This window comes from Equus przewalskii, chromosome 20 (genome assembly GCF_037783145.1).
Source record: "Equus przewalskii isolate Varuska chromosome 20, EquPr2, whole genome shotgun sequence".
Lineage (NCBI taxonomy): Eukaryota > Metazoa > Chordata > Mammalia > Perissodactyla > Equidae > Equus > Equus przewalskii.
In genome coordinates this window covers 29403603-29428972 of record NC_091850.1, presented here as the reverse complement: position 1 = coordinate 29428972, position 25370 = coordinate 29403603, and the positions used below count along the sequence as shown (strand labels likewise).

Here is a 25370-nt window from a genome sequence, read left to right as displayed (position 1 = left end):
ACCGTATTTTAATTGGATGAATCGGTATCTGTATTACTAAAAGAATTATCATTTATTAAGGATTGACTAGAACCTTCTGGGATGTGCGTATTTACTTTGTATGGTTGTAGAATTTACTTTTACATTATACTTTTAGTTGTCCACCTAGAGTATAATGCTACATAATAAAATGCTCTACAGTATCAAAATATGTGAAGGTATTGCTTTCCATTGTAAATTAAAAGGCATTTTATTTGACAGATTTTGCTGATTCATGGGATATTTATTTCTAAATTATTTCTTAAACAGCTCTGTCTATGCTTGTTGCTCTCCTAAATCAGAAGATCTGGTAGTCTGCAGCTTAGCAAAGATTTGTCTTATAACTTTTTTTCTTGTTTGAGAAATCATTACCACAGGAACATGTTTGTCTTACCCACATCCTGAAGCAGCTGGTATGTTTCTTTTGCAGGAAACTGTAAACTTTTGTTAGGAGTATGTGAAGGCCTGGCAATGTAGTTCATTTTGTTTATAGCCTTCGCTGTTTCCCTAGAAATGAAAATTACCGTAGGATTTCTGATATGTGTTTATATGCTCTGTTCCTTTTGACTGCATGATGTAAAATATACCATAAACAGGTGTTAGGATATACTGTAAACTATCCTGTTATCACTTCCTATTATTAGAGCTTTTGTCTCTTCAAGTACTTGTTAAATGTTGCTGCATGCAAGTAAAAAATGAATGTTTCAACTTGTAAAATATGTTATCTGGCTTAAATAGTCTTTTGTAAGAGGCCGAAGATCCATACATCCTAGCTTAGCTAAAGGGAACAGTTGTCCACATTTATCAGTGCTAAATTTGCTCAGGATTTTTAATCCTTCAAGTAAATGCATAATTTAGAAATTAATATTCAAAAGGTTTATATTCTTAGCATACTTTATTAATGCCCATACCTGCCATCCTTGAAGAACAGATACCACTCTGTTTTGAACCCATACTTTTAAAGCTCTGTTAGAATAAGCTATTATGTTTAAAATTTTTAAGTATTACACCTAGAAATTGGCATAAAAACAAAATTTTTCTCATGTATATGTCATATATAGTGGCCAAAATTTGACTCTTATTTCTTAACATTATCTCCTAAATCATCATGCTCTATTTATAGAAAGGCTGCATGTGAGAGAGCTGTAGTCCAGGAATGGTGTGGCCTGAAATATCATTTATCTGTCCTAAGAAGGAGACAGGAGCAGCAGCATGGGGCGGTCAGACTCCACTGGGATTGCCAGGCAACTGCCACAGGATAACAATGAGTTATTTAGTGGAGAGTGGTGAGGACCCCTGAACACCCTGTGGATCATGGGCAGCAGGCTAAGCCAGCAGCCCAGCTAATCTAGCTCAACTGGCAGCACTGCCCCCACCCAGAAGCCAGTAGTTCTCAAACGTGCAATGGATTCCTCCTGGTAAACCCCAAACTCCGTCAAATGCACGTCCTTTATATGGTGCTTACTGAATGACTCACAATTCCAGAGTATTCCATTTATATTTAAGCTGCTTATTAGCAGTTACCTACTGACTGAGTTTGAGAGTTACTAAAATTTAGTATTTATAAACTAAAATTAGCTCATGGCCGTGGTTTCCTGCAGGCACAGATTTTTCTGAGAAGTCCTGCCACAAAGCGTGTGGTGCTTTGCAGGGCTCTACTGTGCATGCCCACAAGCAAGTTGTAGTTGGAATTTGTACAACTTGGAGGAAGGATGTTTTGTGTCCAGCACATCATCCATATTGTCTTAAGCTGGTCATAGTTTTTAATTGCTGCTATTTTTGTTTTTCGTGAAAAATTACTCCCTAAGTTGAGTTTGCTGTGGTTGTTGGGTTAGCCCTACAGTGTGTGTTATAATGCACATTTTGTTCAACAGAACTTTTGGCTTATGATTTTCTACTACCTAGGCTTTAAGACATATTTGTATATGTTATTGTTTAACATTCATACTTCTCTTACAACCCATTCCCAGCTTTGTTTATACAATAACATTTATTATCTCTAGATCTTTTTCTGCTGGAGAAGAGGAATGTGAGAATAAACGGGCCATGGGGTTGTCTTCCTGTGTAAGTCTCATCTGGCCTATTTGACCCAAAGGCTCCAGGCACTATTTTCTTCTAACTCTCCAACTCTAGCCTTTGGTGTTGATCCAGTGGTTTTCTAGACTTGCCTTCTGACCATGGACACTCCAGCTTAGCTCTTGCCCTGCTCCCTGGCTTCCAAGTGAATGACCTAATCTTCATAGCTTATTATTTAATCAGATTTCTTCTAAGCCGAATATCCCCTTGAAGGCTGTATCACTCAAGTAACATCACTGGATAAGTGATCCAAGCCCAGCGATAGATTTTTGTCAATGAGTGTTAAGATCATGTGAATAGATCATTGATTTTTGTTTAATTTAAAAGATATACGTTGTATTAGTCAGCTCAGGCCCACATAAGAAAATACTGCAGACTGGATGGCTTAGAAAATAGGAATTTATTTTTCACAGTTTTGGGAAATCCAAGATCAAGGTGCCAGCCCATTTGGTTCCCTGGTGAGGACTCTCTTCCTGACTTGCAGACAACCACCTTCTTGCTGTGTCCTCACATGGGTGAGGGAGGGAGAGAGAGAAACAGAGAGAGAGAGAGAGAGAGAGAACTCTGGTCTTTCTTCTTCTTAAAAGGCTATTAATCCCATCATGGGAGGCCCCACCCTTATAACCACATCTAAACCTAGTTACTTCCCCAAAGCCCCACCTCCAAATACCATCACGGTGAGGGTTAGGGCCTCAACATATGAATTTTGGAGGGACGCAGTTCAGTCCATAACATACATGTTTGTTCAGGACATAAAATGTCTCAAAGTGCAAACTTACTAGTCAAATGTAGGAACCTTTCATTTCAAGTGAAATTGCTTGTTTCTTGGCCTCTCTTTTCCCCTCCTGAGAAGGAAGTCTTAATGCCTTACCTTTTAATTTTGAAGATATGATGTTTTATCTTTTATTTTCAGATGTGCAGTAATATAGCTGACTTTTGTGAGCAGTTGCTTACTTACATCTTGGAGTTGAGATATTCTGTCGGGCCATTCTTTAAAAATTCTGCCTGCCATTGTACCCATTGCCTTACTTTATCACTCCTTTGGATTAAGACATCAGGGGCATCTGCTAAAATGCAAACATTTCCCAAGATAGGTAACAAGAATCATGATCAGCCTCCAAAATATGAGCTAGGAAAGAAGTTTGGTACTGAAAGGAATATTCCCACTAGCATTCTTACTTAGTTTTTGTGTTACCCATTTCATAGCTGCAACTTCTGCTCCCCACTTACTCAGTTTTGCCTCCAACTCCCTAAATTCTTCCTTTACTAGTAAGGCGATCTGTCTGGCTTTTTAAGGCTAGATCTCATTGTGTGGCTCTGTCTTAGTGAGGTCACCTGTATGCCCTAGAATACTGACTCATGACCAAGCATAGTAATGCTAACTTACAAAGAAGACTATCAATGTATTAGTTTTCAAAGGGAGCATGGTTGCCCTGGGCCTGTGGTTGCCAAGAAACAAGGTTATCTTCTAACTGTTGTAGGCCAAGGATTTCAGAGGACTGGAGTGGGTTTGGCAGAAGTCTGAGACTTGTGTCTATGGAGTAGAAGGCATGGAAGGGGTGCTTGTGTCATGAGAAAGGTGTTTGGCTTCAAATTACTAGAACTGGAAACAAGCTGAGTTATTTAGAGAACCAGGGTAGGAATAGATGAATTCAGGTATCAGGTTCAAGGTATTAAACCAGAATTGATAAATGTTTCACAAAGTCAAAGAATTGGCACCCAGATAGAAGTGGAATGGAATGAAGAGTGAGAAGAACATAGCCAAAGAGAAGAGTCCTGGATGGCATGAATAAGACTCAAGTGAATGGCCACCACTCATTTTTATTTGTTCTTGATCACATAGATTAAGACATTCCTCTTGCAGGTTTCCTCCCATCTGGGGCAAGGCAAGATAAAAGATGGTCAAGGCTTCCCTGGGGTTCCTACACTGAGTTTCTGATTCATCCTCTACTTTGACAGCTACAGGAGCCAGTTTCTATGGATCAAGTCCAGATTATCATCAAGCAATTGCTCAGACTTCCCACCTCGTGTTTTAGAGCAGGCTATGAGGATCTGAACTCTAAAGCTATGTCTTGGCAGATAAACATAACAAGAACACAATGGGTTGATAATTTCAAGAAACTTGAATGGATCCAAGAAAGTCTGGATTCTGATGTGGGGCAGATATTTTAGGCCGAGAACCAGAAACTCTCCCACCTGAAAGACCCCTCTACCCCACCTCTCCTTTCCAGTGCCTGTCAGCCATATCCTTTGGTACACTGGACCTATAGTCATCTTCCATACATTGGTCAGTGCCACCTCTAAGCTTTTTGTGGGTGGTCTGTACCTCTTTGAGGAATCAACTTTAGCAGTGAAACAAACAAAGAGATAGCAACGGTCATTACTATGAGAGAGGGTATTCTGTGTGGAAAACTTCTATGTGAATTGTGCAGTGACAAGATAGGTAGAACAAGTCATAGTGTCTGTATTTTGTGACCTCGGAGAAATTCCAACCACCTCTGTCCATCTGACTGTCCCTGGCTAAGCAATGGCAGCAGATAGGTGAATTTGGATGTAGAAGCTTCTGGAAAAGTTCTTTTGGCAGCAAGACCATAGAAATTAGTATGGAAGTGATCTTGAGGGAAACAACCACCTCCCTGGTGAACAAAGCATAGTTTGAGCAACTAAGGAATGAAGTTTACTGATTTTATAGGGTGGCCACCACCACGACAATTGTTTGGTGACCCTGGCACAGGGAGAGATCTGATATAAAGTCCAGTGTGATCCTGTCCCAAGGACATTTGGTGATCAGAAGAAATGCAGCAGCCTTAGAATCTTAATTTGTTTTAGACCCAGACAATTAAGCCTTGAAAAGCATTGGGCTAGCCAAACAGCTGCTGTAATTTCCAGTGTACCTATGTTCAATGCCTCGGGAGGGCCATAGTGGCTTGTCAGGGCAGAGAATAGAACCAAGAATAGAATCCTGTTGTTTTGGAGTGAACAAGCTACTCCTCCACTCATCTCCTCAGTGAGTCACTTTGAGCGTGTCTAGAATCAGAGTGCTAAGCAGAAGCCCCTGCTCTTTGGTTGCATCTGATTTGTCACTGAATTTCAGTAGCACTGAAGTGTAAGTTTTCAGGACAGAGGATCTTTCAGAGTGCCTTAGTCTCAGTTGCCTCTGGTAATCAAACCTCCCAGACAGAGTATCAGCCCGGTGCTTCTGGCTGCCTGATATGTAAGTAATTGGTAGCTCAAAGTTTTGGGGGAAAAAGCCTGCCACTGCTTGCTAGTGGTGAGTTTTTTGAGCTTCTGGACTTGTTACAAGCTAGAGTGATTGGATTGCACAGTGAGGTGCCAGGCTCTCTGAAGTGTTGGCCTTCAGGCTTTGACAGTGATCTTCGTCACACACTGGGTGATTGACCGTGGCCAATTTGAATTTCCCTCCCAAAATAAGCATGAGGTAGATAGGATCTGTTGCCCTGGATCTGCTTTTGTGAAAGGCTAGAATTAAACATTTCTGTCTCTATAATATTGGATCAGGGCAGATTGGGGAAGGCTCCTGCTGGGACAAAAGTGATCAGATTTCTGAGTGAAAGCCATTATTGGATTAGGACCAATTCTTCAGATTTTCCGACAAGCCGGAATTAACCATGGGATGGATAGACAGACAGGCTTTGGCTATTCACAAATCCACTTCTAGCTGGAACAGTTTTCAGCTCAGCATAGCAAGTAAAGTAGAGCTAACCTCTCCCTCTGCCTCACTCCCATGCATTTCCTGGCAGTGGTTATGGTGTGGCCCAGACTGAGCACTCTAGCACAGAGGGGCGTGGAGGCATACCTTTTCTCTGGAGGTGCACCTTCCCTGCCAGTGTCAGAGAGAGGTCTATGTTCCCATGCCCCTGGCTTCTCTGGAAGCTGAAGGCCAGGCTGTCTGGCAGGAAGGTATGGCCAGGTAGCTAACTGTACTCTGACCTGGCTGGAGGTGAAGTGACTTAGACAGTCTGCCAAGCTCACTCAGCAGGACATGTTAGTCTTTTCGAGTTGTTCTGAGACCTTGAAGCTGGGCCCCGACACGGAGCCCGTTCTACGACAGCTTCTGGGTGAGAAGTCAGAATTCAGTTGCACTTCAGCTACCTGCTGTCTCCTCTCTCCCTCCTTGTCAAAGGCAGTATGTGGCAGTGTCAGTCTTTCTACTGGAACCTGGCTATCAAGCAGGTCCCATACAGTGGTCAAGAAACCCTGTAAGGGCTGCCAGGTTACATGAGCTGAACTCCCCATCAAGCAGGAAATCCAACCACCGTTTCTGCTACTCCTGAGAATCCAAGGTGGTTGTCAGGGATTTTAAAATATGAATGACAAGTTTAGACAGTTCCTCCAGATTGCCTCAGGGTTTTTGGGTGGTTGGAGGAGAGAAAGTCTGGGAAGGGAAGGCAAAGATTAGAGGCTCTGAAAGCTATAAAGTTTTACCTTAGTACTTCCTTGTGGAGTAGGGCTTTCTTCTGAGTGTCAAATTCCCAAGCACAGAAACTGGAATATAGCCACTAGAGTTTCCAAGTTGCCATAGTAATAGATGTGATTCTGTAATATCTGATTCCCTCTGGTAGGAGACAAGACAGACCCAAACAGAAGGTCAGCCAGGAGAGCTGATGCCAGGGGTTGAATTCTTAGAGCTGGAACTAAGATGGTCAAGATAATTTACCTGAAGTGGCCAGAACAGAAAGAGGCAGAGATGGGCTAAAGCCAAGTCCTTTGAGTAGGCCAGTGATAAAAGCTGAGATTGAGTGAGAACCAAAAGAGAAAATGAAAACAAAGCCAGCAGGTTGGAAGTTAGGCAGAACTGGAACAGAACAGGACTCAGATTAAAGGCTTGGAAGCAAAGGGATGAGGCTCTAGGCAATTGCCACAAACAGAGCTGGAATGTCTTCAGCTTATTTTTATTATCTGCCAGTCATATGGCACATGGTTGGGTCAACCTAGTTTAGGAGACTAAGGGAAAATATCCAGTTAGGAATATGAAATTAACCAGGTCACCAACAGCCAGCCATGGAGGAGATCTTACCTACCCATTCACACAGGCTGCTCTTGGCCTCTCCAGGACCCTGTTAAATCTCTGGCAGAGCTTCTTCCAAGGTCGCAAATTTAGAAATTGTTTATAATTTATTACATTTTAACTGAGATTCTTTTGCCGCCATGTAAAAGAATGCCTTGATTCAATGGAGAAGCTCTCTCAAAATCATACTATAGGTTGTTACTTCTAGAAATGCTTCCAGGATTAGCTAATTTCCTACACAGTGTGTAGATTCGTGAAACTTCTGCCTGTGAGAATGACCCTTTCTGATCTTGTACCTAACTTTTGAATTGGGTTGTGTCTGTCTGTCTGATTTGGGTATCTAAGTCATCTTTGTATTTAGTCAAAATTACTAAAATTTAATATCCATGTATTCACTAATTTATTTAGTTCACATATATTGAGCCTATACTGCTGATTGATTGATTCATTAATTCAATCAATAAATGTTGAGTGCGTACTATGTGCCAGCCCTGTTCTAAATATTGAGGGTATAAAGTTGATTAAGATAAAGATCCTTCCCTCCTGGTACTCACAGTTTAGTGGGGATGAGAGAAAACCCGTTCCTGAGCATAAGCGTGGGTAAGCACAGGAGGTTACGGGAGCATGTTGGAAGGGATGCGTTTCAGCTGAGTTGTGAAGTATGCATTGACGACAGTTGGTTTAAAAGTATTAACTCAAAACTGACCTGACCCTATGAACTGTGAGCTTATACTTATAGTCTCCCTATCTTTGTATTTTCTCCATGACCTCATTTAATTTCAAGCATGTAGACCAAACTAAGCTCAGGAAGTATGTTTTACCAAGAGTCGCCTGCCTCATCAGAAATTTTCAGTAACTGATGAAGATATCAATCTTAGGTATGACTAAAAGACTTTAAGAGGAAATATATGGATTGCTCAATGAATTAGAATATTATAAATGGGCAATTGAATTGTGCCTGGTTAAGACATAATTTTCTTCCCAAGGTGTTTGGGCTAAAGTTTACAAATTACCTCACCTCCCACTCGCTAAAACTTTTCCTTTGGATACAATTTGACCATGAGTTGAAGAGTTGTAACTATTGGTCTGTTTTTCAATAGGCCTGAAATTTTATTGTATTTTGAATAATCATAATTGATAGATTATTTGATAAGAATTTTTATGGATTTACCTTATGAAAAAAATTAAAAACAGTAATTGTATAAAAAATTATTTTCAAAGGTACCATAAAGTAAGCAACCCATAACTAAGATCTAAAAACAATCATACAAACAAGATCTAAAAATGTGAGTGCGCTGGATCTTTAAATTACCACCAATTAGGAGAAATTACACTGAGAATTGTATCATTATTTTTAAGGTATGCTTTGATAAATACCTACTATATAAGTCTCTTGGTTGATTCACTGTTAACACAAGTTAAGGGCTTACACTTCCTATTTGCAGATATCTGACAGATAAGTCCAAAATGGTACTTAAAGACGTGAAATCAGAACTGAGAGTTCCTGGTGTCTTGTCCAATAAAATAGCCTTTATTTTTTGTTTTTCAAACAATGGATCGAGACTAGATTATGAAATTAATTTATGGGTCACAATCATAATTTATTTTAAAAATGGGAAACACAACAAAATAAGATAAATACAATATACTGCAATGCAGTGCAATAGAAAATAAAGCACATCACCAGTACTAAGGATAAGAATGTCATGAATTCTTTTTCTGTTTTGTATATACCTGTACACAAATACTAAGTAACAATGTAAAATATATTTCTGATAGAGAGTCCTGGTCAAAAACGTTTGAAACCCTCTGTCTTAGAAGATGCAGTACAAGTGGTATTTGTGCTCCAAGACAAGCTGGGCAGGTCGAGAAGTGTTCACAGGGTTCAGACCAATAAAGAATGGAGAAATTTGGTGAAGTGGTTGACTTGGAAGCCTTGAATAGCTAAAAAAAGTCCATCATGATGAACATAAATATAATGTCCCCTGGCATTTGAGGATCAGTAATGGCTTACAATAACCCCTGAAGCTGCTACTACAAGCCTTAGTTGTACTCCAGATATCACAGATTGTCATCCATTGCTCCCTTCCTTCAGAGTAGCTTGCCAAAAGAAAGCCAGCCTTAGTGGATACATATTTAAGCAGCTTGAATGTCTTGGTAAGGTGGAGTTGTGGTGCATCAGCTATCGCGTAAGCCTCATTTTTTGGAGTTACTATCTGTGTTGTTTCTTGAAGTTAGCTTATTGGAAGCTTCCACCCGAAGTCCGTTGGCCACTGTACCAAGATAATCTGTCTGTTATTGGTTTAATCATATATAAGTTATAGGTAAAGAGATTACATTTCAGGGAAACCCAAGGAAACTAGCAGGTGCCAAAAACAGTGTTAAGTTTTGTATCCCTTAGGAAGTTCTTTCTCTCTCTTAAAGGAAAGGCATTTGTCTTGTCTTTCTGGAGGCATCAGTAATATTGTGAGACACTTAGAGCCTACCAAACTGCAAATATCTAAGGCACTTCAGGTCATGCAGATGTTGGTAAGTTGTAGAGATTATGGAGATAAACACTGGATTGTGTATACTTTCAGACTAGGACCACCACCCTGCAAAAATCACATTTGAAGGTCACTGCTAAATACCATTGGCATAACCCAGTGTTATTTGTTTGTTGAATGTTGTGCTAGCGGCACTGAGATTATATGGACTGTTGAATATCTCCTAAGGCTGATTCTGTTTATCCAAGTTGAGAAAGTGAACCCCTTCTTTAAAAGACTAGATGAGGAAGCTCCATTCTCAACTTGGACCTTTAGAAATGGCAAGAAATGAGAATGAGGTACATTTGCTTTGGTCCAAGGACACATGTGCAGAGAAATAAACAGAATTTGTTGAGAAAAACATGAAGCTCCACCAGCAGCATCGTCCGACCACCTGGGCAATGTTCCATTCCAGGAGGGAATCTAGTTAACTGAACATGGAAGATCCTGGGCTTGCCCTTGAAGTGTGCACTTCAGCCCACATTCAAGCACGTTGTTCCTTAGCAGATGCTGTCTGTAAATGCTCATGATGCTTTTAGCCATGGTTAATAATAAGGGTACCGAGGATACTGATACATTGGGCCATAGGAAACAAAAAAGATATGACAGACTGCGAGTAAGCAGAATCAGAAGTCTAGATAAACATGAGGTACTTGCAACACAATATAGAGAACCATGTGAGTGTATTGGACCCAGGCTGGAAAGCGGAGTGTTAAGTCCATGTAATCTGTGAAGACAGGAAGAATAGGTGGATACTATGGTCACAGGGATTCAGCATTCAGTTTCTGGAAAGGTCAATATAGATAAGTTAATAAAAATAGTACTAGTGAACAGATTGTGACTTTTGACCAAGGGCAGAGGCTGTTTACTCTTGTAATTTCGTGATCTCTGTGTAGGTAAACAAGAATTCATAGGGACAGGTGGACCCCTAGGTGTTGGTGGATCTTGAGTCTTGCACTTATACTTTCTCAAGAATGCATTCTGATGGTATTTATGCAGTCACAATAAAAATATTAATATTAAAATAAAGACATCTTAATAGTTATTCATTATATATGTGTGACAGTTTACATTAAGTTCTAGTATCATGCAGCTCATCTACACAGAAAAGGTGTCTTATTAAAGCAAAAGTTTGTACCAAGTGATGTTTACCTGATGTTGCCCACTTTCAGCATCAGAGTCTTGAAACTAATATGTCTATTTATAACAATACCTGAAGAAGTAAGAATTATATATTCCATCATACAGTTTTTTACATAATATAATTTTGTTATGTAATTAGCGTAATTGTATATAACAAACCATATAAAACAGGGGCCTGGTAAAAAATTCTGGGTCCTCTTCACTAATGAACTAGTAAAATCTCTTTAGCTCATTGTAGTTAAAATAATAGTCTTCATTCTAGTCTGAATTTCCCTCTTTTCCAGTTCTTCTGACCTCCTTTTCACTCATCATATTCTTGTTCCAACATGTCTGAGATGTTTACCTTGACTTACCCTTTATCCTTGGTATTTACTTAGGAATTTCATCAACTGTAGTTTTCGGGTGCTTCTACAAAATGTGTTCCACCAAATCCTTGATCTGCTTACCTCTCTAGGTCAGGCATCAGTCTTTACCTAACCTAAGCATTCAGTTCTCTTCACAGTTAACATTCTATCCCATTGTGTTTGGCCACATTCTACAACTAATTCAGTGGTGAAAGAGGGCTTTATTCTGACCCCTTTGTGAGGAAGCATGCCTTTCTGATTGAGGTACAAGCTGAATGCAGTTTCTCCCATTGGGCAGAAATGTGGATGCTATCACCCCTCCTGTGTGGCACAATGTGTGCCTCCAGCAGCAGCCTGAGAACTTCTCAGCTAAGCATTTAAAGTCAGCAGTCACCTAGTTTACTCACACAAGCATTTCACTCAATCGTTACAACAACCCTGTGAGATAGATGTTATTATCATGTGAAGATGAGAGAACTGATGAGTACAAAGCAAGCAAGTAGCAGAACCATTGTGGGAAGCCAGGTCATCTGATTTAAGTCTCAGACTGTTTCCTTTAGAATGAATTAAATGACTGCATGGTGCAAAAACATTAGGACATTGTAAACTGTCCGCTTAACGTTGGCCTTGGACTTATAGCCTTTTTTATTTTAAAATGACAATTTCTCTGGTTTATGTCTTTTATTTGGTTAGTTTCTGATTGGTCACATTACATAAAATAATGATCATTTGTCTAATTAGAAGTATAAACAATCCCAATGAATGAAACTAGAGCCAAGTAACCAGTTATGAAGTAATCAATAATTATGCAAATCCATTCACTATTTACCTAATTTTAAACAATGCATATAATTATTATGCACAGAACTGTTAGAAAAACCAAAGGAATTAACTAAAACGAAATAAATTTTACAAATAAAGAGTAGTTTGTATAGAAGTGATGGTCAAATATCATTATATATACATATTAATATTCCACCAATTTTAAAGAAAAACCTATTATAAATACTTCACATTTTTTGTTTGTTTATTGTTGCAAAAGGTATATCCTTATCTCTGGTGGTGTCATATTGAAAATTCTGGTACAAAACCAGACAAGCCATCTACAGCACTAATCAAATTTGACAGCTTAAGTTCTGAGCAAGCATTTTTTGTCAGATATTTGATGTGAAAATATTGAAAAGGAAATGCGAGAACATAGGAATATATTTATTTATATATGATGTATGTAAATATTTATGCTGTCATATAGAATATATATCAATATAAATATATTTTATATATATAAATGTCTTGACATATGGTCAAGACAAAGACATATACCTTCCTCCTTTAAAAAAAAGAAAATCTGACTTGAGTCAATACAGGTAGTTCAGACTAGCAGAAGTTGGCCAGTGTTTCTTAAAGAAATATAACGTACTGTGTCCTTCGTTTTTGTTCCCTCTTTGGTTTTCTTGAGAACCTATGCTGTTAGGGGAGCTCATATTTTTTTCCTTGAAAGGATATTGCTCATGTTTTCCTATCCCAATTATTTGGACTAAGAAGACTAATTTAAGATGATTGGGAGAAAGTTTATTGGGGACAAATGATATGATAGAGGAAATGCTTTAATAAATAGAACTGATCGTCTTTGATAAGATTTGGGGAAGATTTACATGGTTTTTAAAAATCTGATATATCTTGGAATTTGTCATTTTCTGCACCACTGAAACAAAACACCTGGGTTTTTTGAAGTTTGAATAGTGTGATAAATAGATTATATGTACTAATTCCAAATAATCTTAAAATATGTCATAAATGACATGTATTTCTACTCTGTTTCTGGTAGACTGTGGATGGAATATCTGTACAATGAAATTGTCACCTACTCATGTCACTAAGTTTGTTTTCTATGCACTAAAGATAATATTTGAAAATCTTCAAGTGGCCTCAGACAAATACCATCTTACCTAATTTTTCAGTCAGCGATTTGTGTATAAATTAAATCATAATTCTTATCTGTTTTGTGTTTTATTTTTATGACAGTGATATTATAGCAACTTTAGACACTTTAGAAAATATGATAAAGCAATGTAATAATTTACTCTCCCTCCAGTATCAAATGAGGAGTATGAGTAATCTTTCTCTCTGTATTAGGCAAAATATGAGGCATCATTGTTTTATTTGGATATCTTTATTACTATGGATTTGAACATTTCTTCAAAAACTCATTGGCCATTTTATCCTATTCTGAGAATTTCTTGTTCATATCTTTTGTGCCTTCTTTTTTTCTGTTAGGATATTTTCTCTCTCTCTCTCTTTTTTTTTTCTGAGGAAGATTAGCCCTGAGATAACATCTGTTGCCAATGTTCATCTTTTTCTGCTTCAGGGAGATTAGCCCTGAGGTAACATCCATGCCAGTCTTCCTCTATTTTTTATGTGTGGGTCACTGTGACAACACGGCTGATGAGTGGTGTAGGTCCGTGCTCAGGATCCAAACCCACAAACCCAGACCACCAAAGCAGAGCATGTGAAACTTAACCAATGCACCACAGGGCCGGCCCCAGGATATTGTCCTTTTTCATGTTATTACTTACAACTTTTTATATACTAAGACTCTTAAACCTTTGTTAAATGTATATGTTGCAAACATTTTCCCTTTATTCTTTATTTTTAAATTGTGTGTGTGTTTGGGGATAGGCAGAATATTTTATTTTTTGTATAATCAAATTTATCAGCATTTTCCTTTGTGGCCTTCATGCTTAAAAAGACCGTCCTGGAACATATAAGTGTTCATTCAGATTTTGGTGCCTTCAGGATTTGATTACTTGGTTACATCTTTCATTCTTCTGGAGTTTATTTTCATGAAAAGTATAAGGATATCTAACTTATTTTTTGGATATATGGCCAGTTATTCTAATACCTGTTGTAAAATAATCTGTTCTTTCTCTGCTAATGTAAAATATAGACTTTATTAGGTATTAAATTCTTACATATACTTAGATCTGCTTCTAGAATTTATATTTTTGTCCACTGAATATTCTGTTTCTTAAACTCATTCTTTTTGTTACTGTATTCTTTATAAGTGCTTTAATATCTGGTAAGGCAACCCTCCCTTATTACTTTCCTTTTTAAGTTTTTTAAATAAATATTTTTATCTATTATATTTATTCTTCTGCTTCAGTTTTAGAATCATTTGTCATATCACCCTACAGGGAAAAAAATTGACGCTAGCACTTTTGTTGTCACTACGTTAAGTCATATAAATTTGGGGAAAAATTAAATGGTTTATAATTTTGAATCTTCTTAACTTGCCCTTTATTCAGATCATTTTTCTTATATTCTTCAGTAGAATTTTGAGGCTTTCGGTATATTTCTTGATAATTCCAGTAATTCTTTTCAGAGTTTTTAATTGTGAGCAAAAATGTTGACTCTTGCTGAGGAAACAGAAAAGAAATTATTTTGGGTAGTTCAGTGAATCAGGAGGTGGGTTTGAGAACCAGGCTGAGGGTTAAACTTCCAAGCGAAATGATCAGAACCATCACAGCAAGGTCTGATGAGGAAACTGTCACCACTGCCACCACCACAAAGCACTAGCAGTTCAGTTCACCGCAGCCATCTCTATTCCAGGAACTCACCTCCACAGCAGCCTCTTTTACTCTCGGGACACTGCTACTTCTTTATTTTTCTTATTTGCACTGGCTAGAACTTCCAGAATAATGTGACTATTAATGTTAATGAGGAGCATCTTTTTCTTATTCCTGCCTTTAATGGAAAAATGTAGTGTTCACTTTGGTTCACTGTTACACGCGGGTCCAGAGAGTGTTAGGGAAGTCATCTTCACAATTTGTAGTATATTAAGGGATTTGTTTTAATTTTATTTATATTTTTTCTCCTCAAAAATGAATTTTGAATTTCATCAGATGCTTCTTGGTTAAGATGATCATAGGCTTTTATTATTTTTTATTTTAACCTGTTAATGTGATATAGTGATAGGTTTTCTAGTATTTAACCTTCCTTGTATTCCTGAAATAATGCTTATTCAGTCATGGTGAGACAACTTCAACGTAGCATAGAGATTATGGGAACATGTCCTCACATCTCCCTGCCTGGGTTCCAATCTAGGCTAGTCCATTTATTGTGACCCTGGACAGGTAACTTAGCCTCTGTAATTCTCAAATTTTTCTTCTACAAAATCAGGTAGATAATAATAATACTTCCATAAGAGTTATATGAGAATCATTTGAGATAATTCATGAAAACAACAGTACATGGCACATAGTAAGTATGTGGTAGATGTCAATTAGTATCTTTATTGTCTCTTACTCTAATGCTGATTTTATTAATATTGTATCCATAATTCTTGCAAAATGTTTCCAAGTGAGATTAGCTTGTAGTTTTCTTTTCAGATGCTGTTTTTGTCATTATCTTTGATACTTTTTTGGTTTCAGGGTTATGTTAGTTTTGCCAAGTGAACTGGAAAGGTTTCCATCTTCTTCCATACTCCAGAAGACTTTAAACAACATTTACATTTCTGTTTAATTAAGGGGTGAAAATTTTTCTGTAAACCATCAGAGTCTTCAGTTTTCCCAGGGATAGTTCTTTGGCAACTTTTCCATTTCGTTCGTGGCTTTTATCTTTTTAGATGTTTTATTTAAATTAATTTTAATCATTTGTACTTTCTTAAAATATTGTTTTTACCATACAGTAATAAATTCAAATTTATTATAGTAAAATTATACGTACTATTTTCTTAAGGGTTTTTTCTCCTTAAAATCTGATGTTACCTTCTTTCCTATTATGTTACAGAATTGGTACTTGCTATTCTTCACCTTTGTTCAGAACTAGTAGCAATTTCCTTGTCATGATTAGTATAGATAAGTTCTAGAAATATATCAATAAAAAGTATCTCAATAGTTTTGCTAATTTATCAATTTCCATTTTTAGGAATTCCTTCTTCCATGTTTCTTTTGATTATTTTAAAATTATTTTTTCCTATTTTAATGCTTAGTTTGTTTATTTGCCTTCTTTTTTTATTTTAGATTGAGGCATTTTAGGCTAAGGGACTAGGCATTTTCCTCTGAGTACCGTTTAATCCCATCCCATATTTTTACTAAATCTATTGTTTTAATGTTCTTTTCAGACACTTATAGTTTTGATTCCTTCTTTAATCCAAGAATTATTCAGAAAGAATGCTTTTAATTTTTAACTACTTATATTTTTCATAGCTTTCCAAAATCGATTTCTAGTTTTACTGCATGGAGGTCAGTGAATGTGGTCTGTATAATTTTTTTCCCTCTAATTGTTTGATCATGATTTCAGCAAGAAATCTGAAGAAACTGGGAGTCAAACATAGACTTAGAGGATGCCATATTGAGCTTGAAAGTTCTCCTCTATCTTTCTTATTTCAAAATATTCTAAAGTAAGTGTAGTACCTGCGTAAGATAGCAGATAAACTATTACTGTCTATTATCTGTTTACCGATGATAGTATCAATGTGTGTCTTACTGCTTAATGTAGATTACAATTTGTCTCAACTGAGTGTGTCTACTTTCATAAACTGTTAAAGATTTTAGAAGTTTTTTTTTTTTTTTACTTTTATGTAGGAAACTCATTTTTCTGCTCTCTAATATGAAGGTATTATCATTATTACTCACTTTTGTAATAAAAATTATTTGTAGTATTGATTAGCTTTTGTTTGCTATAATTTGGATTTATTTTCAATATTCAAATTTCTCTTTTGCCTAAATTCCACTTTTAAGGATATTTTGTTTTGTTTGTTTCATTGTTATTTTTGCAGAACATGGTTGGAGAGTGGGCCTTACCAGAAGAAATGGTTGATAGTTTACCACCTTCCAACAATTGCATATTGGGCCATGTAATTCGCAGACTAGTTGAAAAATCTCTTCCTCCTCAAGTTGAATCAGCAGAACCTGAATTACCTTCATTTGCCATTAAAGGATGCTTATTGGGGAAAACATTTAGTGGAAAAACTACTGCTGTAAAGTTTCTACAAAAAGGTAGAGTTTCTTTTTTTTTTTTTTCCTTTATTGGATTCTGTTTACATTGACTGTAGTTGCAAATAGCTATGTCTGTAGAAAACATACATGACGATCTGCTAATACGCTGGGAAATTGTCATAAAATAATTTATAATAGAGTGATCATATAATTAATTATCCAAGGCCAACACTTTTGGGAGTAGAATCATAAACTGGGCCTGCCCCATGCAAATCTGGATATATGGGTATGCTATATAATGATGATGCAAAGTATAAAGAGAAATAACAAGTCTTCAACTTTTCCTCATAGATGTGGGAAATTAATAATTTGTGACAAGTACTAAAGAAATCTACTTAATATTGTAAATGTTTTAATTCTTCACATCTTTTGAGTTCTCACTTTCCCTTTAATGAGCCTGTGGCTTTTTCTGTAGAAGCTCTTTCAGTTAGAAGCAAAATCACAGGTTTCCATCTATTTAATTAGTTTTTATTCAATAATACCTATTACTGTTTTCACTGAAAAACTCAAAATTTGCACTGAGGCCAGTCCATCTTGTACCATGCCAAGGCAGAGAAGGGTAGGTCATTATTGAGATGCTAGAAGGATCTCCTTATAAAGTAGTTTGACAAAAGCAAGATAAGATATCACTTCACACCTACTAGGATGAGTATAATCAAAAAAACAGAAAATAATAAGTGTTAGGATATAGAGAAACTGGAACCCTCATACATTGCTGGTGGGAATATAAAATGGCACAGGCACTCTAGAAAGCAGTTTGGTGCTTCCTCAATAAGTTAAAGATTTACCATATGACTCCAGCAGTTCTACCACTTGTATATACACAAAATGATTGAAAATAGGTGTTCAAAAAAAAAAAAAAACTCTTATACAGGAATATCCATAGTAGCACTATTAATAATAGCTGAAAGGTGGAAACAATTTAAATTTCTATCACCTCATGAATGGATAATGAAGTGTGGTATATCCATATAATGGAGTATTATTCATCCATAAAAAGGAGTGAAATACTGATACGTCCTACAACCTGGATGAACCTTGAAAACAAGACGCTAAGTAAAAGAAGCCAGACACGAAATCATACATATTGTATGATCCCATTGATATGAAATATCTAAGATAGGCAAATCCATAGAGACAGAAAGCAAATTAGTGGTTGCCAGGGGCAGAGATGGGGAGATAGGGAGTGGGTACAGGGTTTCCTTTTGGGGTGATGAAAGTTGTCTAGAACAAGATAGTGGTGATGGTTGGACAACATTGTGAATGACCTAAATACCGCTGATTCTGTCTTGTAAAATGGTTAAATTTATGTTGTATGAATTTTAGCAAAATAATAAAAAAAAGCAGCTTGATCCAAATGACAGTTGTAGAGGGTCCTAAAGACAGTGATATAGGGTGAAGCCAGTACAGAGGAAAATGATGTCAATTTCCTAAATGAACAGCTATTAATAAAATTGTCTTTTGTATGTTAGATTTTCCTATTCAGATACTTTCTATTGACACTCTTGTCCAAGAAGCTATCCAAGCATTTCATGACAATGAAAAAATCACAGAGGCCCTACCAATTCAGAAAGAACCCGAAGAAAAGGCTTCTCTAGTTCTGCAAGAGAAAGCTAAAGAAAGTCAGGCAAGTGTGATTTGAGTTTTCTTTTCTACACCTTGTTTATTAGAGATTTGAAGCTGCATGGAATCTAAGAGATCTTCTAGACCAGAGGTTAGCAAACTTTTCCATACAGGTCCAGAGAGTAAATATTTTAGGTTTTATAGGCCAAGAGGCAAAATCAAGGATGTCATGTTGGTACTTATATAACAAGAGAGAAAATTCCACCCCCTCCATATACTCCCCCTGGTTGGACCATCAAGGGTAGTATGCCTGCTTTGAACCCAGTTGCCATCAGCTGGAGACATTCTCCTGAGCAAAGAGCCTCCAACTGATAAGGGGATGAAGGGGCTCAATTATGAGGGTTGGAGGGGGTGGGGTATGAGTGTTCTGGGGGAGTTCACTTAGTCACCAACTCCTGGAGTGAAATTCCACTAGTGAGAGCCTGGCAGCGGCCAACAGCAGAGTCCCTGACTTGTAGTTGGAGACCAACACTGGCCATGGGCACTGGCCAAGGTGCCTGCTGGAGCACAGCAGGGACAACGGGCAGAGGGGATGCCAGGTTTGGTCCCCAGGATCACAGTGCTATCTGGGGAGTGATACCCAGGGATCATATAAAAAACAGTTGGCCAGCTGAATTTGGTCTGCGGACCATAGTTTGTAGACTTCTGATCTAGAGTAGCTGATCTCAATTTTTGGGAGAGAGGTGGGTCTCTGTATGTTTTACCTGCATCATGTTCGCCTGATTTACCTGCATCATATTCCCATCAGTAGTGCATCTCGCTACATTATTGCATGGAGATTCTAGGACAGGAAATAGGAGAATGTGGCCTTGTCTTGAGAATCATGATGTAGTCCAGCCCTCTCATTTCAAAGGTGAGGCAGAAGAGGACATAAACAGGAATTGGTTTGCTTGGGGTCAGAAGGCTTGTTGATGGCTAGGCCATGATTGGGATCCCAGATTCTAAATCCGGTAATCTTTCTTCTACCTTCTGCTGCTGTCTCTGCAGTTGAATACATTAGCAGAGAATCTAACCCAGATCATTTGCATGACCTGCAAAATAAATACTATCTAACCATGAATTCTGAAAATAACTGGGAGAAGTTTTCTTCATTGTGGGCTGCCTTTTCTTCCACATTGTGGTACTCTTCATATGCTAATCAATAGGGTGATAGATCATGTACATGTTTTTTATTTCCCATATAGCTATGACTGACCCCTCTAGGATTGTTCTTTCTAAGATGATTTTCCATAAATTCCACCTCTTTCTTGGCTTTCATTGTGTTTTCAAAATGGCAGTAGCTGTATTTTACTAAGCCATTGAAGGCCAATTGAAAGATTACTCCACAGGTTACTATGTGTTTCTGTAAGTACAATTATCACCAAATTTTGTTTGTTTCCAGAAATCATTCAGTCCCTGTTAATATCATTAATGTTATAGATAAAATAGTGTATGTTTCTCAACCTTTCTTTATAGAAATAAAATTAAGAATGTTATTAAAAATATGACAATATTAAAATCTCTTTGTATGTGTGTGCATGTGTTTTCTCCCCAAAGGATCTGCAGAATGTGTTTTCAGCTGCTCCATTTCCACTTGAAACATTAACAGAAACAGAAGATAAAACTATGCTTAGTAAGTAAGATATCAAAACAAGTTAGAGAGATAGACAAACAGTAGGAGGACATGTATGTGAGCACAAACATGCTTTCAGGGAAAGAAAGGGGAGACGAGGGGAGGTTTGCATAGTTGTCTACGTGGTCATTTGACAGAGAGAGCAAGATAAACACAGAAGTCCCTAACCTTTGTCTACAAGTGGGGATAAAGAGATGAAAATTACAAAGGAATCTTTTCACTCTCCTTCAAGTAATTGGTCAGTTTTGTAGTTGTGAAAACTGCCAGAATAAATCATCCTCACTCTTCCTGGCTTTGCAGGGAGAGAGTATTTTATTGTTTCTTCTCAGCTATGCAGCTCGGGGTGAGTACTATTAGGGCTCTTGTTGTGCTACTGCTTTGTTTACTGTATTGAGAGAGGCTGCAGGTCTGGTCTCTTCCACCCACTTGAACAGTGGTTCCTTAGATAAAGTTAAGTCTATTGACAACCTTGGGCAAGACATAGAACCAAGCTTCCCAACCATAATGAAAAATTATCTCCCTGGGGATCTGGGCTTTAGTCCTTCAGATTCTTTGTAGAACCATTGAAGGAAAACAGTTTTAAGTCTTAAATATCATTTCTACTTGTGCTAGTGAAGGTGTTGCCATAGTCAATAGTTTCCTTATTTTCTAGCATAGAGTTCAGATCCCCCTGTGCCATCATCATTATTGCCATCACCATTGGGCAATGTATAGATTTACTATGAGCATGCCACTCCCCTAGAGCAGTCGAGTTTTCCATCTTTTAAAAGGACATCATCTATCCCTCATTTCAGTTATTGGTTTCTTATAAGATAATTTTAATTGATTTTCTAAACTATTACAAGAATTTTATGACATATGGTACTACAAAAGTCCAGTTAATTATAAATGGATTCTGAAAACTTATTTTTCCCATAGAATTTTAAACAACCCCTCTGACTTCTAGAGTTTTCTTTTAGACGTGTTCATTACCTATTACTTGATAATTCAAGAAAATAAAAGTATTAACATTTTAACAACTTTTCTTGAGAAACTTGTCTTGTTTTCTGAAAAGAAAACCCAAACTATATTAGAATATTTCTAATGATAGTGTTATGAGTGATCTATACTGAAGGAAGGAAGTGGAGAACACCAAGCCACGCGGTGGCCAGGATCTCCATGGTGAAGGAGGAAGGTGAAGGACATGCTGTGGTGATTCTGTTACTTCCTCCCGCTGAGCATCTCGCGCAGAGCTAGATTCAGTAACCCATCTGTCCAAAACCATAGACAGTCAAATACTAACATGGTTGTTCGTTGTAAACACTGGAGTTTGTTCTTACCACTTTTCCTATTGCTAGGTGCTGAGACTAATAAAACACCAAAATCTGAAGAAGTCAAATCAAGTGATAGTTTCTCTGAGGTAAGTGCTATAATCTAATTTTGGCTACTGGTATATTGAAATGTGTCACAATTCCTAGCATTTTGGTGTGTCTTCAAGTAGGATGAAATAGTAATATGTTCCTCTTTGGTTTTTTTTAAATTTTATTTATTTTTCTTATTGCAGTAACTTTGGTTTATAACATTGTATAAATTTCAGGTGTACATCGTAATATATTTCAAATTCTGTGTAGATTACATCATGTTCACCACTCAAAGACTAATTACAACCCATCCCCAAACACATCTCTTTGGTTTAAAGTAAATCTTATGGTAAAATATTAGCTAAGTCTGAGTTTACTTAATATTCTTTACATTTTTAACATTCTTTGTATCTAGAGAAGTGGAAGTTGCTATTAAGTTTCGCCAGGTAAGAAAGATAACACATGCTTTTTTTTAATTTTAAATTTATGCCAAATTTATATTTTTTTCTTTAATACTTAATTTACTTTTTTTCATACTCTCTTTATCTTTAAAGAATTTTCTGGAATTTATCCTTAGCCTTATTGGTGACTCTACAGATTTTTTTATTAATCTCTGAAGAAAATGTTCACAACAATTCATTCACTATTTCTTCTAATGGAAACTAGTATTTCCATATATAGTGTTGCGTTACTATAAGTGGGAATATTTTTTTTTGTCATCAAATAGAATGTCCAGATTAGTGAAGTGGGATTTCATTTACTTTATTTGTATTACATTTGATTACTTTCATATGCATTTTATCACGGAAAATAATTTTATAGTATTTTAAACTTAAAAACTGCTTAAAGATAGAAAGAGTTTTGGAAGGATATACACCAAACTGTAAACCTGACAACCAGCAGGGAGGGAAATGTGTTTAGAGAAAACGATAAACGGGGACGTAGCATTTTCACTCTATGTATTTAAAATTTAAATTAGCAGAAAGGATAAATATATTTTTATGCTTACATTTATTGAGTTACAAATCCCCTATATTCCATATTTAATTCAATTCAAAGGGCATACTTTGTTCTGTGCACTTTTGTGAGGGTTTGAGATATTGACTGAACAAAAAAGACAGCTTCCTGGACCTTATAGAGCTTACCTTCTGATAGAAGGAGACAGATAATAAACCACAAACACATAAATAAATGAATTATATGATCTGTTAGATGATGAAGATGCCATGAGTGAAGAAAAAGTGGAGTGGAATAGAGTAAGGAGGATCAGGAACACAGGCCATGAGGGCAGGGAAGAGGGAAGTTTGTCATGTTAAATGAGGTAGACCTCCTTGAGAAAGTGAGATTTAAGAAGATTGAAAGAAAATTGGGAGAATCAGCCTACTGGACCTGGGGAAACATTTCAGGCAGCGAGAATGGCTGGACAACAGCCATGAGGCAGAGAGGTGCCTGGCCAGTGGGGTGGGAGGGTAGTAAGGGATGAGGTTACTGAGATGAGAGGGAAAGAAGAAGAATCAGGTCAGCCAGGGTCTTATAGGCAATGATTAGGACATTTGAAGTAAAAAGAGGAGAGTTTGCAGGGTTTTGAGTAGAGATATAATATCGTTTGACTTATAAAATGCTCACTCTGGTGGCTGAGTAAAGAATATGCACTAGGGATGTTCCTATTGATATGGAGTAGCTTTTTTGGCTAGCCCTCCTACAGATAACATTATAAATGTTGGACAAAATAGAAAAGCTAACTATCTGAGGGCCAAAAGCATGCAGCAAAAAAAAAAAAAGAAAAAACCAAAAAAAAAAAAAAAAAAAAACAAAGCAGCCAAACAAGCAAGCAGCAAAAACCAGGCAGAAAATGTATGGCCTTTGACCACGGACAGAAGAAAACTTCAGTGGACAAGACCCATGTTTATACAGGTAACCCCGGGGACACGCTTGCTACATGGCATGAAGGGCTAGAACTCAAGCAGAAAGCCTCAGTCTCTTTGAGTTAAGGTATTAGAAGATGAAGTCTGGGGATGCCAGAGCAGCTGAAATTGAAAGAGGAAGATCTTGGAAGGGAGGGAGTCACAGAGGAGGGGCCTCAAAATCTGCACACACATTTTCCTCAAAGGCTTGGTTGACTTCCGAACTTTGCTACATGATCAGTGCCGTCACCACAGAGCATGACCATTTTATTTTGTTTTCCTTCCAAATATTTTGAATCTGACTTATAAAATAGCTGCACTGTCCCATTTGTTGTTTGTTTTCACAGCTCACTGTGCGTGCTCAGCTTGGTGCAAAGTCAGAACAGTTGCTGAAGAAAGGAAAGAGCATTTCTGACATGTTGCTAGTTAGCATCATGGTAAATGCTATTAAGTATGTATTATTTGTTGTATCTATTTAGTATATTCTTTACCAATAGAGGTACATAAAGAATAATATAGAAATTTTTTTTTTTTAGTATCTAATGAATACTTCTCCTCTACATCAGAAAACATACAGCAAGATAAAGATAGACTTTATGATTTACGTGCTTATATTTCACTTCCTCATCTTTACCAACCATGACTTCTTTCACCTAGATGTGGATTCAGGTCAGGTTCTATTCTGTGTGGGGAATTCAAAGAGAAGTCAGATACTTAGAAAAGCCAAGGGACAGATGATGGAGGGAAGAAATCCTAACTGTCTGGTCACAGGCCAATGTGCTTCCTCATTTTGTGTTTCAGAGGAGGAAGTGAACCCAGGGATCCAAAGGCTGGGCTGTGCTGGGTAGGAAGGCAAAGAGAAAGTAGAGGCTGCACAGGCAAGGAATAACATATAAGCATAGCACAGAGATGATGTGTGATGGGGGTAAAGGAAAAATCAAAATAGGCTATAATTTTATAATCTCTCCCTTTCTCCTTTCTAAGTGATACTGAATCTGTTAATCTCAAGTTTGTGTGCCTGATGCACAATAAGCTAATCACTGAGACACCAGTGCTTGGAGATGGAGAAAGGTTTATCTGAATTGGCCAAAATGGGAAGGCAGGAGGATAAGTTCTCTAAAATCTGCCTTCTCAAAGAAAAAAGCAGGGAGTCATTAGAGAGCTAAGGGGCTTGGGAGGAGGAGTTTTAGAAAAACAAAGGGGAAGTCTGTGTTTCTTTCACTCCGGATAAGCCCTTGGGCAACCAGACTTCTGGGCATCAAGGGCAGCTGGGGGCTCATTATCTGGTGATCATAACTTCCTTAAAGGCATTCTTTTTCTTCTGCAAAACAAGCTCATAAATCTTTTGACCCTTGAGTCACAAGAAACAGCAAATTGACAAGGTTAACTTCTTTTCATCTGTATCTGTGTTGGGAACAAGGTCGAAGGGTAATCATGTTCTTATTGAATGTTTATAGTAACCCTCAGGTACCTGCCTTCGTAAGGAGAAAGGATTCTCCTCAGCCTTCCTTTGTAATACAGAAAAAGGAGAAATTAAAAGAAGCCAGAGAGGCTCAGTTGATCCATATAATAAAGAGATGAGACTGAGAAGGATGGAAAAAAGACTCAAAAAGGCTCTTATGAAAGAGTTTTGGAGAGCTTAGAGTGGGTGAGGAAATACAATTGAGGTAGCTGTGCTGTGTGGGAAACATTAAGACCGAAAGAGGTGAGGAAAGGAGCTTTTAGAGAAGTTTTACTGTGTGTCTGGAATGGACTCC

The 25370-nt window shown here is 37.4% G+C and overlaps 1 protein-coding gene and 1 long non-coding RNA gene across 22 annotated transcripts in view; one reads left to right on the top strand and one right to left on the bottom strand.

The window, feature by feature from the left end:
* Positions 1–25370, top strand: part of SPEF2 (sperm flagellar 2) — a 176301-nt gene that overhangs the window by 56428 nt on the left and 94503 nt on the right. For 20 of the 21 annotated variants that reach the window (XR_011530408.1, XR_011530407.1, XM_070587010.1 and 17 more), the window contains 5 exons: positions 16915–17134; positions 18607–18761; positions 20294–20369; positions 21707–21768; positions 23961–24064. Coding sequence is in view for 19 of the 21 variants with exons in the window: in XM_070587010.1 (XP_070443111.1) it covers positions 16915–17134; positions 18607–18761; positions 20294–20369; positions 21707–21768; positions 23961–24064 (617 nt within the window). In the remaining 2 variants the exon portion in view is untranslated. Of the gene's footprint in view, positions 1–16914; positions 17135–18606; positions 18762–19501; positions 19611–20293; positions 20370–21706; positions 21769–23960; positions 24065–25370 lie in introns of those variants that run through there. The other variant, XM_070587019.1, reaches the window with a different exon arrangement.
* Positions 8634–11298, bottom strand: LOC139077838 (uncharacterized). The gene is made up of 2 exons (XR_011530412.1): positions 11145–11298; positions 8634–10375 (listed from the first exon to the last, which is right to left on the bottom strand). It is a non-coding gene; the product is annotated as an uncharacterized lncRNA (long non-coding RNA).